Source organism: Siphateles boraxobius, unplaced genomic scaffold (assembly GCF_051911475.1).
Source record: "Siphateles boraxobius isolate OS27281-9 unplaced genomic scaffold, OSU_SipBor_1 68, whole genome shotgun sequence".
NCBI lineage: Eukaryota > Metazoa > Chordata > Actinopteri > Cypriniformes > Leuciscidae > Siphateles > Siphateles boraxobius.
The window spans coordinates 14,309,861-14,325,606 of NW_027509195.1; the positions used below are offsets into that span (position 1 = coordinate 14,309,861).

General features: G+C 38.0%; 1 protein-coding gene across 1 annotated transcript in view; it reads left to right on the forward strand.

Moving 5' to 3' along the window:
• stt3b (STT3 oligosaccharyltransferase complex catalytic subunit B) overlaps positions 1–15,746 on the forward strand; it is a 66,229-nt gene that overhangs the window by 17,604 nt on the left and 32,879 nt on the right. Inside the window, exon 2 of the mRNA XM_077215004.1 lies at positions 15,041–15,149. Coding sequence (XP_077071119.1) covers positions 15,041–15,149 — 109 coding nt within the window. The remainder of the gene's footprint in view (positions 1–15,040; positions 15,150–15,746) is intronic.

The window sequence follows — 15,746 nt, forward strand, 5'->3', positions numbered from 1 at the left end:
AACTGGTAATATTAAGGCGGAAGAGAAGATTATGTGTGCTCTGCGCTGCTGCTTCTCTTGAGCTGCGCCAGAGCGATCTCACGCCACAGCGCCAAAACGGTATTTATGTTTTTGAATTTCGTAAGAAAATGGACGTAATTTGAAATCTGAGACTTTGTTTCATATCAATAGTAACAAAGCACAAAGATTATTGCGTTTATTGGATGGGATGCGCGCTACAATGTTCCATTCATCAACTGAAAACAGGATGACTAATCGATTCTTGGGATTTAAGAATCAATATCGGTTCGTAAAAATGAGAATCGATTAAAATCGAGAAATCGATATTTTTTACCCAGCCCTAATAGTAAGTACATGTAATTAATTACTCCATACTTATTTGAGTAAGTACCATGTACCCACGTCACTTTAAAATAGTTTAACTCTTTCACACGTAAGTTTAAAATATTCTAACTGACCCCCCAGCGTGAGTTTTTCAAGGCGACCGTTATTTAGAACTTGTCACTTTAATGTTTCCATGGTGACGCGTCATTGCTTGTCACGTGGCACAGTGCAACTACAACAGCGCTGAATGAATGATGATCTGCTTTTATGTAATTTTTCCTTTTTTATTAAAAATATACACAAATGTATTAGCTATAGCATGAAACACTGATATTCCGATTGTCAAATATGTGCAAGTGGAAGTGTTTTGTTGTTTAAACACCTTTATAACGATCGCGTTAGTTGAGCTGTATACGCAATGGGCGGCGCCATGTTAGTTTGTTTCACAGTTCAGAGAATCGGATCTGTTGGATTTACAATACGTCAATTCCTCCACTTCTCACGAAATACATGAAAGTAGGTGGCCGGTGAACTGGGAGAAGAATAGGATAAAATGTAAAGCTACTTACACAATGTGTATCTGATATGAATAAAAGTGTTGTCTTATTATAATGGAAAGGAAGAAGAATCATTGCCGCTTCCATAGACATCAGTGTGTTTTTTACAAACTCAAAAGCATTGTTTTGCTAGTAATTATGTGTATTTAAGTGTCTGAAACCTAAAATAAACATTATGTGGTTGAAAACACTCAATAGTTGTGATATATGACAGCACTGAGTGCGTCTGTCTCTGGCTCAGCGCCAGTCAACGCGCGAAAGCACGTTTGAATTTAGCAGTTGATCACGTGATGCACTGACCGTTCTAATCACACCGGTGTGATCGTACGCTCCAGGGACCAGCCAAGACTGATCACACCGGTGTGATCGTACGTGCGAAAGGGTTAACCGTCTCATTTTCATTAACATTGTAAAACACTAGAAAGTTCAAAGAATTCAAACTGATGGATTACATATCAAGTGAATATGATATATTGTGCTTTCTAAAGGTCAGAATTTATTCAAATTCATAAATTATTTACAGATGCTACATTCTTAAATTGATTATGCATTTTATATTTCAGTTGGACCGCAAAATGAAGTGGCTAGAGTTAGCTGTGCAGTGACAACAAAATAGGATTGCAATATCCAACTTCACATGCGGTTCAAATTTCAAAATATAGTCTTTGCCCACCATCGACATTAAAACAATTACTGGCTTATCATATTGGCTAGAATTTTAAAATCAGTTCCAAAAAGACCCACTTTTGAAACCAAAGAGAATTTACAGTCAGTTTTTAACAAAATTACAGGACATTTTTGGAATTTTACTCCTTATCTTTCACAGGGTTGAGGATTCTGCAAAGCACCAGCACTCCAACATATTTAATGCACACTGAGACAGCGCATCTCATTTTATAAACCATAACTCTTTTCCATATATTATTCAGCCATCAGACCTCTTTCTGCTGAGTTGCTCTGCCTGAAGCAGTATTGCTTATACAGACCCATTTTTAATAGAGCAGGTAAAAAGAGCAAACTTAGCTGAAGCCCCATCACTCTTCCATCAAAACTCCAACCTGGCTCTTGCATTCTTCACTTTTTTTTTTAACGGAAGGATCCATGGATTCACGAAGCACCTGTATTGTAAGATGACACCTGGACTTTGATGACTGTTTTACACTGTCTGTAATATGAAGAATGCTGAAGTGCTGTAAATGTAGTGTACTTTCTCCATTGGGTGCTGACATGGGTTAGGTTAGGGTTTTGTTGCCATTTTATTGATGATGGTTCGGTCCATGTTCTGTGTTTCGAGCTGTAAGTTTTCTTCTGTAAATGCTTGTACGGGCCGTGACAAGCTTGTGGTGCGATTGAACCAGAATCTGATGTTAATGAGTTAGAGATGTGTGTTTGTTTGGGCTATGCTGATTGAGGTCAGATACATTGGCCCCACGGCCACCTTCAGAGCACATTAAGCATACAACCCTCTTTTTAATTCTTTAAAGGGTGGAAGACTGCCTTATTAGATCACAGTAATTGGCTTTTTGAAGAGAAAAAAGGTGGGCGAAGGAATAAAAAACTAGGGATGCACCGAATCCATATTTTTGGGGTTCGGACGAATACCGAATCCACTGGTTAAGATTCTGCCGAATCCGAAACCGAATACCGAATCCTACGTCCATTAACACAGTAAACACATTAATGAATTAAACAACGTCCACAACAGTGTATTTTTCATTTTATTTTATTTTAACTGTAAAAAAAGAATAGGCAACATTATGCCATGATGACAAGTGGGAAAAACTATTTTGACAATTACCATATAGGCTATCTCAAGATCCAATCAAAAATATTAGCCTTTTAGATTTATAAATCAAAAGTTGGCTACCCCCAAGTACAAACCAAATCCTTTCTATAAAAGTGCAACAATGCAAAGGAAAAAGTGTTTTTATTTTATTTTTTATCAGAATATGTTTGGTGATTTAACTGAAATTAATGTTATTGAACATTTACTCAATAAACATGGATAGTAGGCTGTTGTTTCGTTTATAACAGTAGGCTATACGATTAGAACAGTAGCCAAATATTACGAAAAAATCACGAAAATCACACACATCTACTGCATCATAATTAAATTAACGTAACCGCTAACCTTTTACATGAAATGAGTTTCCTTTCTGGAAAACAAGACGCTCGGCATTAACAGGTGATAGCCGGTTGCGAGTGTGGGAACGAATGTCCCCAGCAGTGCTGAAAAGTCTTTCACTGGGCACAGAGGTTGGTGGTGCACAGAGGTAGATCTTTGCCGTTTTAGCCAGCAATGGAAATCGCTGCTGGTTTGTCTTCCACCACTTAAGAGGATTCTCTTTAAGAGAAATCAAAGGCTCGCTGAAAAAATCGCTTCTCTCCACATCAGCACCCGATAAACCAGCAACCTACGTAAACATCTTCCCGTAATTAACGACTGTGTGACGTCGACCAGCGTAGCACGCATAGTGCAAGCCTAGGGTTCGGTTCGGTGGAAAAAAATTCTAAGGTTCGGCAGAAACCGAACCCCCGTCAAAAAGCCCAATATTCGTCCGAATCCTGGATTCGATGCATCCCTATTAAAAACCCAACTTAACATACACAGACTGCATTTTTATCTTTGAGGCTACATCTATTTTTGTCAACTAGAAAATAGGGATGTGCAAAACTGCATTTTAAAAATCCACTTGTCTCTGGTTTGTCTGAACATCTCTGATTAATAAGAAGCCATGTGTAAAAGGTAAAGTTTTTAGGTTAACCTGATCCAACATGTTGCTTGCATTCAAACAACACTAGATGCTACACAATGAAATGTAGAAAACAAGCAGCTTTGCACAATTTGGTCAGAATAGATGCTAAAAGATACAGTTTAGTCCCAAAATTTATTTTGTGTAAAAAAAAAATCTCCATCCATATTGAGTTACTAAATCAGTATTCAATTGAACAAATTATTTATTTGTACTTTGGTACAAAAAATATTGTGAAACATTGATTGTGAATTTCTAAATTGAATGTTTTTAGATATGTCACTAATCACCGTTTGGATCATGGTTGGATTGTCTTAGTTACTAGGCCTAGCTTTAATGCTAATTGGAGCTTCACAACTCATAATTTACTTTTAGTAACTCGTTATTCATCTCTACTAGAAAAATAAGAAACACTTAGTCAGTATGAAATGGAAATTCAGATCTGCCTCCATCCGCTCAACTGTTTTACACTATTGTACGTCACAATACGGAAGCTAAGAACTTCCAATACATCACAACTGTAAATGTTCTTTCAATGCTACTTGCAGACTTTTATTAAAATCCTTTGTAGATTTTTATTTTTAATTAGCTTCTGGTTTCACCAAGTTGGCCTGGATGTAACACATTTGAGTTGTGCTTTATCCTGCATTTGTGTTTGTTTATACGATGGAAAATTAAGGATGAGTTATGATTAGGATTGCCTAACAATCTTTTCTCAAAGATTGTCATTTTCCATCTTTGCAACTGTTTTCTTTTTCATTAGTAGCGGGCTCCTATCCGCTCCAGATTCCATACTCCTTGTACTTTCCTTGCCTACACTCGGATTAAATTGATGAAGGTGATACAGGCGTAATGTCAGTCATCAAATTTAATTTGACAAGCTTCCCAGCCCGACGACTCTGTATAAATGATTACAATCATTTTTCTACAGCATCTATCTTAAAGAAATGCATAGAGAATGCAAATAGCAAAGTCTAAAATGTCTGACTTTTGGCCTCTGAGATACAAAAGATGTGATGGAGAGGAGTAATCAGAAACCATCACTCGAGGCCAGGCTAGCCCCTCAGTCTCATCATTTCAGGGTGAGACATTTCAAATTTCATACACTTGCTCTGTTGTTGATTTTTCGCTTTCTTTTTTTGGTCCCATAATTCCTTATAACAGGTCTTTACGGCCACTTACATGGAGAGCGATTTGCAGAGACAATGTGGCCGGAAGTCAATTGTTTTAAATAACAGTTGGAGTTTAGAAGCTGGAGACAGTGAAGCTTACGCAATTTGTTGCCGCCTTTGGATAATTCAGTTCAGTAAAAATTCTGTCAACCTCCCACAATATCGTCATCAGCGTGAACGTTCCTTTATGCTACAAGGTTGAGCTCTTTCAGGCTGTACAGTCAATTATTTGATTCATCACTTCATTTCTTAACTCTGGTTATTCTATCTTTAGTTGTATGCCCAGCAACAAGTTATTAACACGACCTTGCCTTTACTGCAGGCTTTGAATGGACTCTGAACCAGTCCTGATGCATTTTAATTGCTTAAATCTGTTTCTTAATTTCTCCAAGTACCTCAGCGCTTCTTCTCAACTCTGGACTTTAGCCGTTCTGTCTACAAGAAACTTCAAAGTTTAAGCAACCTTTATGTCTAGCATTTCCAGACACGCTTAAAGCAGCAATTTATGCCATGGCCTCTTCAGGGGCTGTTAATAAATGTTAGGTTGCTTCACGGCATTGAACGGGACCTTTTCAAAGCCCTGCATGTTTGTCCACGCAGTGTGAAATTGAGTTTTATGAAGTGCGGCGTTCAAGAGTTGGTGGGAACGTTGAGTCACTGAGGTTAAACTGCAGATGAAAGAATTCCAGTTCACTGTTTGCATAAAGACATCTCAATGTATCCAGCTGATAATAGTCACAAAATCTGATTCTCCTGCACATTGTCTGCTGAGATTACCCCACCTTAAAGCAACATGGCTCAGTGTCGCCCTTGGGTCATTTCCAAGTGACTTCTCATGTGATTCTGTATCCTGTCGCAGAGAATGCATTAGGGTGTTTCTTCAACATGTGTCACAATGGTTGATTTTTATTAAAAGTAATCATTAAAAAAAAAATTAAATGAAGGTTACATTAGTCTTAAGCTTTCTCCATTATTTCATTTATTTTTGCTACATATCAATGGCTTTGTTTCATCCTTGTTCCACATTAGACTTTGTCCAACTTCATGTTATTATAATGGATTTTTATATATTAATTCATTTTTAAAATGGAGTCGCCAAACAAATTTATAAATAAAAATGAAAAATAAAAAAATCAGGTTTTTAAATGCCAGTCCCACAGTTTGCTGCATTTTTGTAAGAGGTTAGTTTACCAAGGAGACAACAGTGCCATTGAAATGAAACTTGTACACTAGGGCTGGATGATTAATCGAAAAATAATCGAAACCGAAATTCAGAGCCAATAACCGACGTAATTTTACCATGTTGGTTATTTCGTTTTTTTAATCCTATTAATATTTCCGCCCACTGTGTGTTAATGTACTTTCCCCTTAAAACATATTACCGCGTGTGTAGTCACGTAACTGTCTCCACCCCGTCCAGTCTGCGACATTGAAGCAACATGAGCCCCTTTCACACAGCGCATTGATCCTGGGAAATTGCCAGAACAAACACCTTCTGTGTGAACGCAAACACGACCCGGGATTGATGCCAGGTTGGGGACATAGTAACATTGCCGTGTTCAGTCCCGGAACGCGCGCTGTGTGAACAAAAGCCGTAATGAATGCCGTGTCGTAATGATGGCGCTAAGCCGGGATCGTTCGCCAGCGTTAAACGGTTCGTAATACGCTATTTTATGATCGAATCAGAGAAAAAAAATGCACAAGCTTGGTTTCTCGAGAGCAATCACAGCTCATAAGCAAACTATAGACGCCGCTGGGACATGTCATGTGTCTTTGTGGGTTGTGTGTGTCTGTGTGAACGCACTCTCTTGATTCCAGAAAATCACTGGCAGTGTGAATGAACCAAAGTCAAACGACCCCGGGTCAAATCCCGGGCCACTTTATCCGTGTATTTTCCGGAATCTCTGTGTGAAAGGGAACTCAAACACTGAGTCAACTCAGCAACAGGAGCCGCTTGTACCAAAGAAACACGCGAAAAAAGAGAGAGACTGACAAACGCCCAGCAACACGTGCCTCCATTCCACAAAGCAGGTTTCGATAACACAAGCATTTACAAATGCTACACAATATGAAAAGGATTAGTTTTTTTAGTTTTATACAAGTTATATTTTACTTTTAAGATGGCAATATTTACAATAATTTATTTTGTTTACAAAAGAACTTTTCAACATTTTTAGGAAACTTTCTTTTTGCATTAAAACTTAATCACTTTTTTATAAGACGTTTTTATTTCAGGCATTGTATGCTTTGTTTGATTCAATTGTTTGAAATATTTAATAAGTAAACATTAAAAGCTATCTGTGTGTTTCCTTATTTTAGAATCACAAAGATAGGATTATGCATTCTTTCATTAAAAAAAAAAACGTGAACATATTTACAGTATAAGCCTTGCCAGTGACACATGAGAGAGATTTATTTTGAATAATCGTTCAATAATCGTAATCGAGGTAACTTGTTCGATTAATCACGATTATGATTTTAGCCAAAATCGTCCAGCCCTATTGTACACTACCTTTTAAAAATAGGGGTCAGTAATTTTTTTTTTGTTGTTGAAGAAATTAACTTTTATTCTGCATTGATACATAAATGTATGACAGTAAAGACATTTATAATGTTACAAAAGATTTCAAATAAATGCTATTCTTTTGAACTTAATATTCATCAAAGAATCCTGAATATTTTTTTCCCACTTTAAACAAAATTAAGCTACACAATTGTTCTCAACATTAATAATACAGGTGCTTGTCATATAATTAGAATATCATCAAAAAGTTTATTTATTTCAGTAATTCCATTCAAAAAGTGAAATTTGGATATTATATTCATTCATTACACACAGACTGATATATTTCAAATGTTTATTTCATTTAATTGTGATGATTAAAACTGACAACTAATGAAGATCCCAAATTCAGTATATCCGAAAATTAGAATTTAAGATCAATACAAAAAAATGATCTATAGAAATGTTATCTTACTGAAAAGTATGAGCATGTACAACATTCAATACTTATGGCTCGTTTCCACTGAGCAGTACGGTACGGTACTGTACGGTTCGGGTCGGGTCGGGTTAGTAAACCATGATCCAGCTAGCGTTTCCACCGCCAACAGTACCCTACTTGATAGGCGTGGTGTTTGCCGGAAAGAAGCGATCAACGTGATTTTCGCGCGAAGAAGAAAGCGACAGAGTAAACACCAATGGATGGCATACAGCAGATCTTGTCCTTGCTTCTCGTCATGTTTGTCACAAGAAGACAAGCGCCGACATTAGGCATTTCTCAATACCAAGTATGTAAAGTTCTCAGCAGAAGGACTCCTGAGGACGCGAGTCCGGTAATTCTCCAAATGGAACAGCGCGTTCTTGAAAGCGTCACTCAGCTCGCTCTGCATGTACATTTTAGGCAACAATAAAACGAAATATGCTATAAAACACCACTCTGCCTCTTTTCGTTTTCATTTAAATACATTTTAAACATTATAGGCACACAAATGTGGTTCAGGCAATGTATAGACCTGATTATATACATGTTTAACGTTAGCCTATTTATAACAAAACGAGATATAAAACACAACCCTGCATCTTTTCGTTTAAATTTAAAAAAATATTAAACATATTCCAGGCAATATGTGCATTTGTACAAATGTTGCAATAAACAACATTACAGTGATAATCTTGTAATAAAAAATGACAAAACTCAACCCTATCTCTTTTTGTTAAATTTCAGTTCTATCAATAATAGCCATTATAAAAGTATAAGTAAAAGGTAACGTTACAAGAAGCTATACAATAAGAAATAAAGCAAACAATTCAGTCAAATATACAAATTCAGCGCTAGTCTAACGTTAACTTTACAACGGAAAAGTTATAGCCTAAATATATGAAACTTCACTTAGCCCTCAGCCAAAACGATTGGCCAGGGAACGAATTATCGATTTACGAGACCAAAGATCACCCGTTAGATATACACAAGACGAATTACCACTAGCTGCTACAGAGTCAGCGGCAAACGTCAGAACGACTAGCCGAGGAAAGGCTGTTCCAGGTGGGGAACATGAGCGCCGAGCGCCCGGTGATCGCCTAGAATGGATCAAATTATCATAAATCATTATAAATAAACCGCAGATTTGAGCTTTAAACAACTACATTCTCGCCTCAAAAACTCTTAAAACTACATTTCGTGAAAGAATAACCGTAGTATTATATTCCAACTGTATATTAAAAAATGGCGCTTCTTATGTTGCCATTCCCCTCGCGCAAGTGACGATCTCTGTCAACCAATCAGCGTTTTGCAGTGAGTCTAGCTACACCCTTTAGTACCGTACCACTGTGCTAGGTACCCCAACGGAAGGGTACCCAAAAAGTGGTACGGTACGGTTCGGCTTTTTGGTACCATTCACAACTTTTGACAGTGGAAACGCAAATAATTGCGTACCGTACCGAACTGTACCGTACCGTACCGCTCAGTGGAAACGAGCCATTAGTTGGGGCTCATTTTGCCTGAATTACTGCAGCAATGCGGTGTGGAATGGAGTCGATCAGTCTTTGGCACTGCTCAGGTGTTATGAGAGCCCAGGTTGCTATTATAGTGGCCTTCAGCTCTTCTGCATTGTTGGGTCTGGCGTATCGCATCTTCCTCTTCACAATACCCCATAGATTTTCTATAGGGTTAAGGTCAGGCGAGTTTGCTGGCCAATTAAGAACAGGGATACCATGGTCCTTAAACCAGGTACTGGTATCTTTGGCACTGTGTGCAGGTGCCAAGTCCTGTTGGAAAATGAAATCTGCATCTCCATAAAGTTGGTCAGCAGCAGGAAGCATGAAGTGCTCAAACACTTCCTGGTTGACGGCTGCGTTGACCTTGGACCTCAGAAAACACAGTGGACCAACACCAGCAGATGACATGACACCCCAAACCATCACTGACTGTGTAAACTTTACACTGGACTTCAAGCAACGTGGATTCTGTGACTCTCATCTCTTCCTCCAGACTCTGGGTCCTTGATTTCCAAAGGAAATGCAAAATTTACCTTCATCAGAGAACATAACTTTGGATCACTCAGCAGCAGTCCAGTCCTTTTTGTCTTTAGACCAGGCGAGACGCTTCTGGCGCTGTCTTGTTCAAGAGTGGCTTGACACAAGGAATGCGACAGCTGAATCCCATGTCTTGCATATGTCTGTGCGTTATGGTTCTTGAAGCAGTGACTCCAGCTGCAGTCCACTCTTTGTGAATCTCCCCCACATTTTTGAATGTGTTTTGTTTCACAATCCTCTCCAGGGTGCGGTTATCCCTATTGCTTGTACACTTTTTTTCTACCACATCTTTTCTTTCCAGAAATGTTTCTGGAGCACCAAATCCATATATTGCAATGATTTCTGAAAGTTCATGTGACACAGAAGAAGTAAGACTGCTGAAAATTCACAGGATTGAATTACATTTTAATGTCATTTTACTGTTTTATCAAATACATGCATTGTGCATTGGTGCTCAGAGCATTATGCATTGCTTTGGTGAGCATAAGTGCTTCTTTTGAAACTTTACAAAAAATATAAAATATTCTTTAATTGTGTGTATTTAGGATGCATAAAATGCTTGCAAGTCAAAGTGTTTGTCATTTTATTCCAAAAGTGAGTCATTTGTCATTTCCACCACATAATTCCATTAAACAAAAACATAGAATTTAATGTTTGGTTTGCATCTTCTGCAATGTATTTGTTCACTTGCTGGCACCTTTTTATTAGACTAACTGGATCAAACTAGTAAGAGTGGGAAAAGTGTGTTTTAAGAGTTAATTTTCTAAAAGTCTTCAGGGCCAAAAGTGCCCATAGTTGAAGAAACAACCATTAATGGAATAAAAATGCAACTCAGTGGAACTTCTTTAACTCGAGTCAGTTCACTCTATGGGCATCTTCATAACGACATCCCAGGGCAGCTATTCATGTAGGTAATAGGCATTAAAGTACAGAGTCTATCTGTTCGAATGGGAAAAGAAATCTCCAGAAGATTACATTTCAATAATGTATTTCAAATCTGCAATAAAATCTGACAAAAAGGGTATCATATGGTTTTGCTGGTGTGTTCATGTAGTTTCTTTGCAGAAACAACATTGCAGTGCTCAGTGAATGCCAAGGATCCGGTTCAGATATCAGATCGTGATGGAGAGTTTGAACATGCCAGTAAAGATGCCTGAATCTTTAGCCTCCCTAGAGAGGGAGAAATGGTTAGAGGCGCGCGGATGGGAGCTAGCAGGTTGTGGTGTCAGTTAGCAGCCATGTTCAGTGATGGACTGTTTGTGTACTTTAAAGGGGTCTTTAAATACACATGATTCACAGTTCTGCTGATCCTCCTACTCAAGTGCCAGGTTGCCAGATTCTCTTGCAAACACAGTGTCTCTTGCCAGTGAGACAGCTGTATTACAAAATAGTGAGGACATTAATCTGATGGCAGGCCATGTGCTGACATTTGCCATGCATGCAAAATCTGATTAAATTAATCCAAAAGTAATGCTTTTCCATTCCAGTGGACACAATTTACTTGCATTAACAATAGCAGCATTCAGGAATTCACTGGAGCAGTAAACTTGCAATAAGAGAACAGTATTCGATGGATCCTACCCAGAGCTGATGCTATATTTTACGTGAATGAAAGTGAGTCATGTCAGTTCCAATGGGTTGTGCTGTCGTGAGGTCCTATTTAGGGTTTTGCAAGACTAGTTGACATTGTAAACAATCATTTCATTCACCTGATTATTCAAATTCAAAGTGCTTTATTGTCATTCCAACCATACACCAATAGTGTACTGCAGAACGAAATTGTGTTTCTCCAAGCCCGAATGTGCAAAGTAATCACAAGCATAAATAAGAAAACAAAATAAGGGTAGTACAAGCAGGACTACAACAGGTAGACATAATATACACTATAGATAGACCAAATAACAAATCAAGATACAAGACGATCAAAACTAAATATATACTGGAAATATACAAAAATTATATAAATTTTATACACAGTGGGTATAGTGCATAATAGTATATTGCACCGGTATAGCAGCTTATGTGATTCAGTCCTTCCATGTAACATGCATCGACAGTTCAACAGCCAGCATATCTGTGTATTGGTAATGTGATTTAAGTATTCTAATGGCCTGTGGGAAGTAGCTATTACTAAGTCTGGCAGTCATGCATTGCATGCTACGATAGTGTTTGCCAGAAGGCAGAAAAGTAAACCGACCATGGGCGGGGTGTGTGGAGTCTCTGATTATTTTGGTGACTCTGTTAAGGCAGCGTGACATGTAGTTCCTGTATAGATGGGAGGGAGGTCCTGATGATTTTCTTTGCTGTCATCAGTCTCTGGAGGGACTTCTGGTCTGCGGACGTGCAGCTTTTATACCAGACTGAGAGGCTGCTGGTCAAAATGCTCTCCATCAGTCGTGTATCATCAGGGTGGACAACAGTGGGCTCAAGACACAGCCTTGGAGAGCCCCGTGTTCAGGGTGATTTATCAGAGGTTTTGTTCCCAACTCATGGAGTGCTGCAGCTAGGGCGTCATCGGTGGAGCGGTTGGGGTGGTATGCAAACTGGAGTGTGTCTTAAATGCTGCATTAAGTCTGGACGTGACTTGACCAGCCTTTCAAAGCACTTAGGCTCAATCCCAATTCACCCCTTGCCCCTACCCCTTGTTTTTGAGTGTACCCCTTGGCCCTTAAAACAGAGTTACAAGGGCCAAGGAGTTGAAATATTCCCCTAAGAAACAACCCTTCATGAACCCGATACGTCATCAGTCGTCGATGATCGCTCTGACGTTACGGTAGCAACGAGTTTTTACAGGATTTCTCATGACAACGACTGACAATGAGCGCCGCTGCTCTTAACATTGAGGAAACACGATGATTATAACTTTCCTTCCTCGAAATGTATGTCTTTTCTGTTTTCATTTATGCAAATTTTTAATTTAAATGACTATATTATAAGAGTAAATAAATTGCATGGTTGTGTCATCTGGGGCTAAATTTAAATGTTTAACCGTTTGCGAAGCCATCTCACAGAATGCGATGCATTCTGCGAACTTTCTCGTAGCCCTCCGTTCGGAGTGTGCCTCTGAAGCACGGGGTACGATGGCTTGACTTGAGATGTTATAAATGTCTGTGAGGAGGTCTTTCAGTTGGGCTGCACACTCTGGTATGTTGTTTGGACCTGCTGCTTTCCGTGGATTGACCCTACGTAGGGTCTTCGGGCATCAGCTGGGTCAAGAAAGACAGTACTGCATCATCTGGGCTGGAGGGGGTTTTCATTGGTGTTATGATGTTCTTTTCCTCAAACCTGCTGAAGTAGGTGTTAAGTGTATTGAGGAAGTCAATGTTGTCATCACAGGGTAGTTGAGAAGGTCTGGGATCTATGATGGACTTGATACCCTGCCACAAGCGCTTTGCTATTCTATTGTCTATTCAGGTCTATTCTGTAAATTATTCCGTTTTCCTTTCAGCAGGGCTTATCCTGCATAAATAAATGAACTCATACATTTTGGTGAACTAGGCTTTGCACAGTCCTGGGCTTTTTCTGGGCTAAAACTGGGCCATTTCATTTACTTTAAACCCAAAGCATGATTGACACAGGGTTGTGCCTTGATTTTTATTGTGGATAAGGGGAGTTTTAAAAGGCTATATTCATTGTGTGTTAGTAATGAAAAGGTTCAGAATAACTACTCTGGAGTTTTGAGAGATAGCAGGACACAGTTTGCTGAACTTGGGGTGATAAAGGCGTTAGAGAGGATTACACAGTTTAATTACAGCCATGTTCGTAGTGCTTTTGTTTGAGCTTTTTCTTAATCTGCTAAGTTAATAAAGACTATCAGGAAATGTATTCATTTGAGCATTTCTACATTTTAAAATGTTTATAAAAAAGAAAAAAAAAGGTGCCTAATGCCTAAAAATCGAGTTTAAATGGACATACGTGCATATTTTACAGTAATGGTGGTCGATACGCATTAATCATTAATTAGAATGACCAAGTCGCGTTTCATATTGACAGGTGAATAGGCTACACTCAGTTTATTAAATAGCCTACGTCTCAGTTTATTAAATACGCTCCGTTTATTAAATAGCCTACGTCTCAGTTTATTAAACACGCTCAGTTTATTAAATCTCTCTTGCAAACTATGAAGGGACAATGAATCAATACACTGACATGGCAATGCTAGACTGATACTTTGTTTGCACAGTCCTAACGTAATTTTGTGAATGAATATATATATTTTATTCATTCGCGGTTTTCATCGGACAGCGACTATATATATATATATATATATATATATATATATATATATATATATATATATATGTATATATGTCACTTTAGATTAGGGTCCAATTCTCACTATTAACTATATACTGCAACTTTTGCCTTAAACTCCTAATTACTGCTTATTAATAGTTAGTAAGGTAGTTAAGGTAATGGGTAGGATTAAGGGATGTAATATGGTCATGCAGAATAAGGCATTAATATGTGGTTTATAAGTGCTAATGAGCATCTAATATCCTAATAATGCATGCTAATAAGAAACTAGTGAGAATTGGACCCTAAACTGAAGTGTTAGCTATTATTATATTAATTTGTTACTGAAAATAACAATTGTATACATGATTATTTACCTAACACTTAGATATAGATAACATGTGGGGCCTGTGAAAAATGCATGGTATGTGCAAATCTGAACTACCTTTTGTAGTTTTTTTTAAATATTTTTTTCTGTATCATTGTTGGTTATTTATTCATTTTGCTGCAGAAAAAACTAGCCTAAAGGACAAAGCAGAAAAAAAATCCTTGTTCAAGTATGCATGACTGATTGAACAGGTGTAGTCCTGTCTGTGTGCACTGAAACACAGTGAGCAACAAATCTTGTCCTTGAAAACACGTGTCCTTCAAGATTAAACGATTGAAAAGTTTAACCAAAACATCTTTTTCCATCTAATTAAATAGTCTATGTTCTAGTTAGTTAACGGTTTTAGTGCTTCCTAGTGGATGCTCTTGTTTTAGACTTTGGTTTGGCACTGGTGATAGTTGGCTGTTTATATGGAAAGATCTGTCATTTAGGCAGTGTCTTAACACAGTGTTCTGAACACTGTCAACATGCACCTCGTCTCACCATGAAACGCGTTGTGACATGCCAGTGTTGATAAAATGCTGCCTTTTCTCATTAGAAGTGACACCACGACCTCTTCTGTTCTTCTTTGTTTACAGGTTCAACTACAGATCGACTCATCATCTCACCACTAACGGTTTTTATGAGTTTCTCAACTGGTTTGACGAGAGGGCCTGGTACCCACTGGGCAGAATTGTGGGAGGGACGGTAAGGTGTTTTTTTAATTTATTTGTATTATTATTATATTTTTATACCTTTTCTTAATTTTCAAATATGTGTGCGTGTAAATGTTAAAATTATTATGAGTAATAGCCTAAATGGTGTATAAGTATTGTTTAGTTCATTGTTAGTTTCTGTTAATTATTAAAGTTAAGTAGAGCTGCATGATTAATTGTTAAAAGATCGCAATCTCATTCCTAAATGACAATGATTTGCCTGTGTCTATTAAACCTCTGACAAAATCTCACAGAATATTAAAATCTGTGTTCGCACCCCGCTGACCCAGTAATAGCAGTTTCACAGACAGTCTTTTCAACCTTTTTAACCAGTGTAGGCCTATCGTTATTTCTGTTACAAATATTCATATCACAGAAGAACTGGGATAGAAGTTTATAGTTCGGATATAAACACTGATGTCTATGGAAGCTATCAAAAAAGAGTAAATCACCTTTTTAACGTAGCATGCCCAGGGTTCGTAGAAGGTGCTTAAAGTGCTTGAAGTACTTGAATTTGACTTTTTGAAATTTAAGTCCTGGAAAACCCTTGAAAACAGCCATATTTTTGAAGAGGTACTTGTGTGAAAAA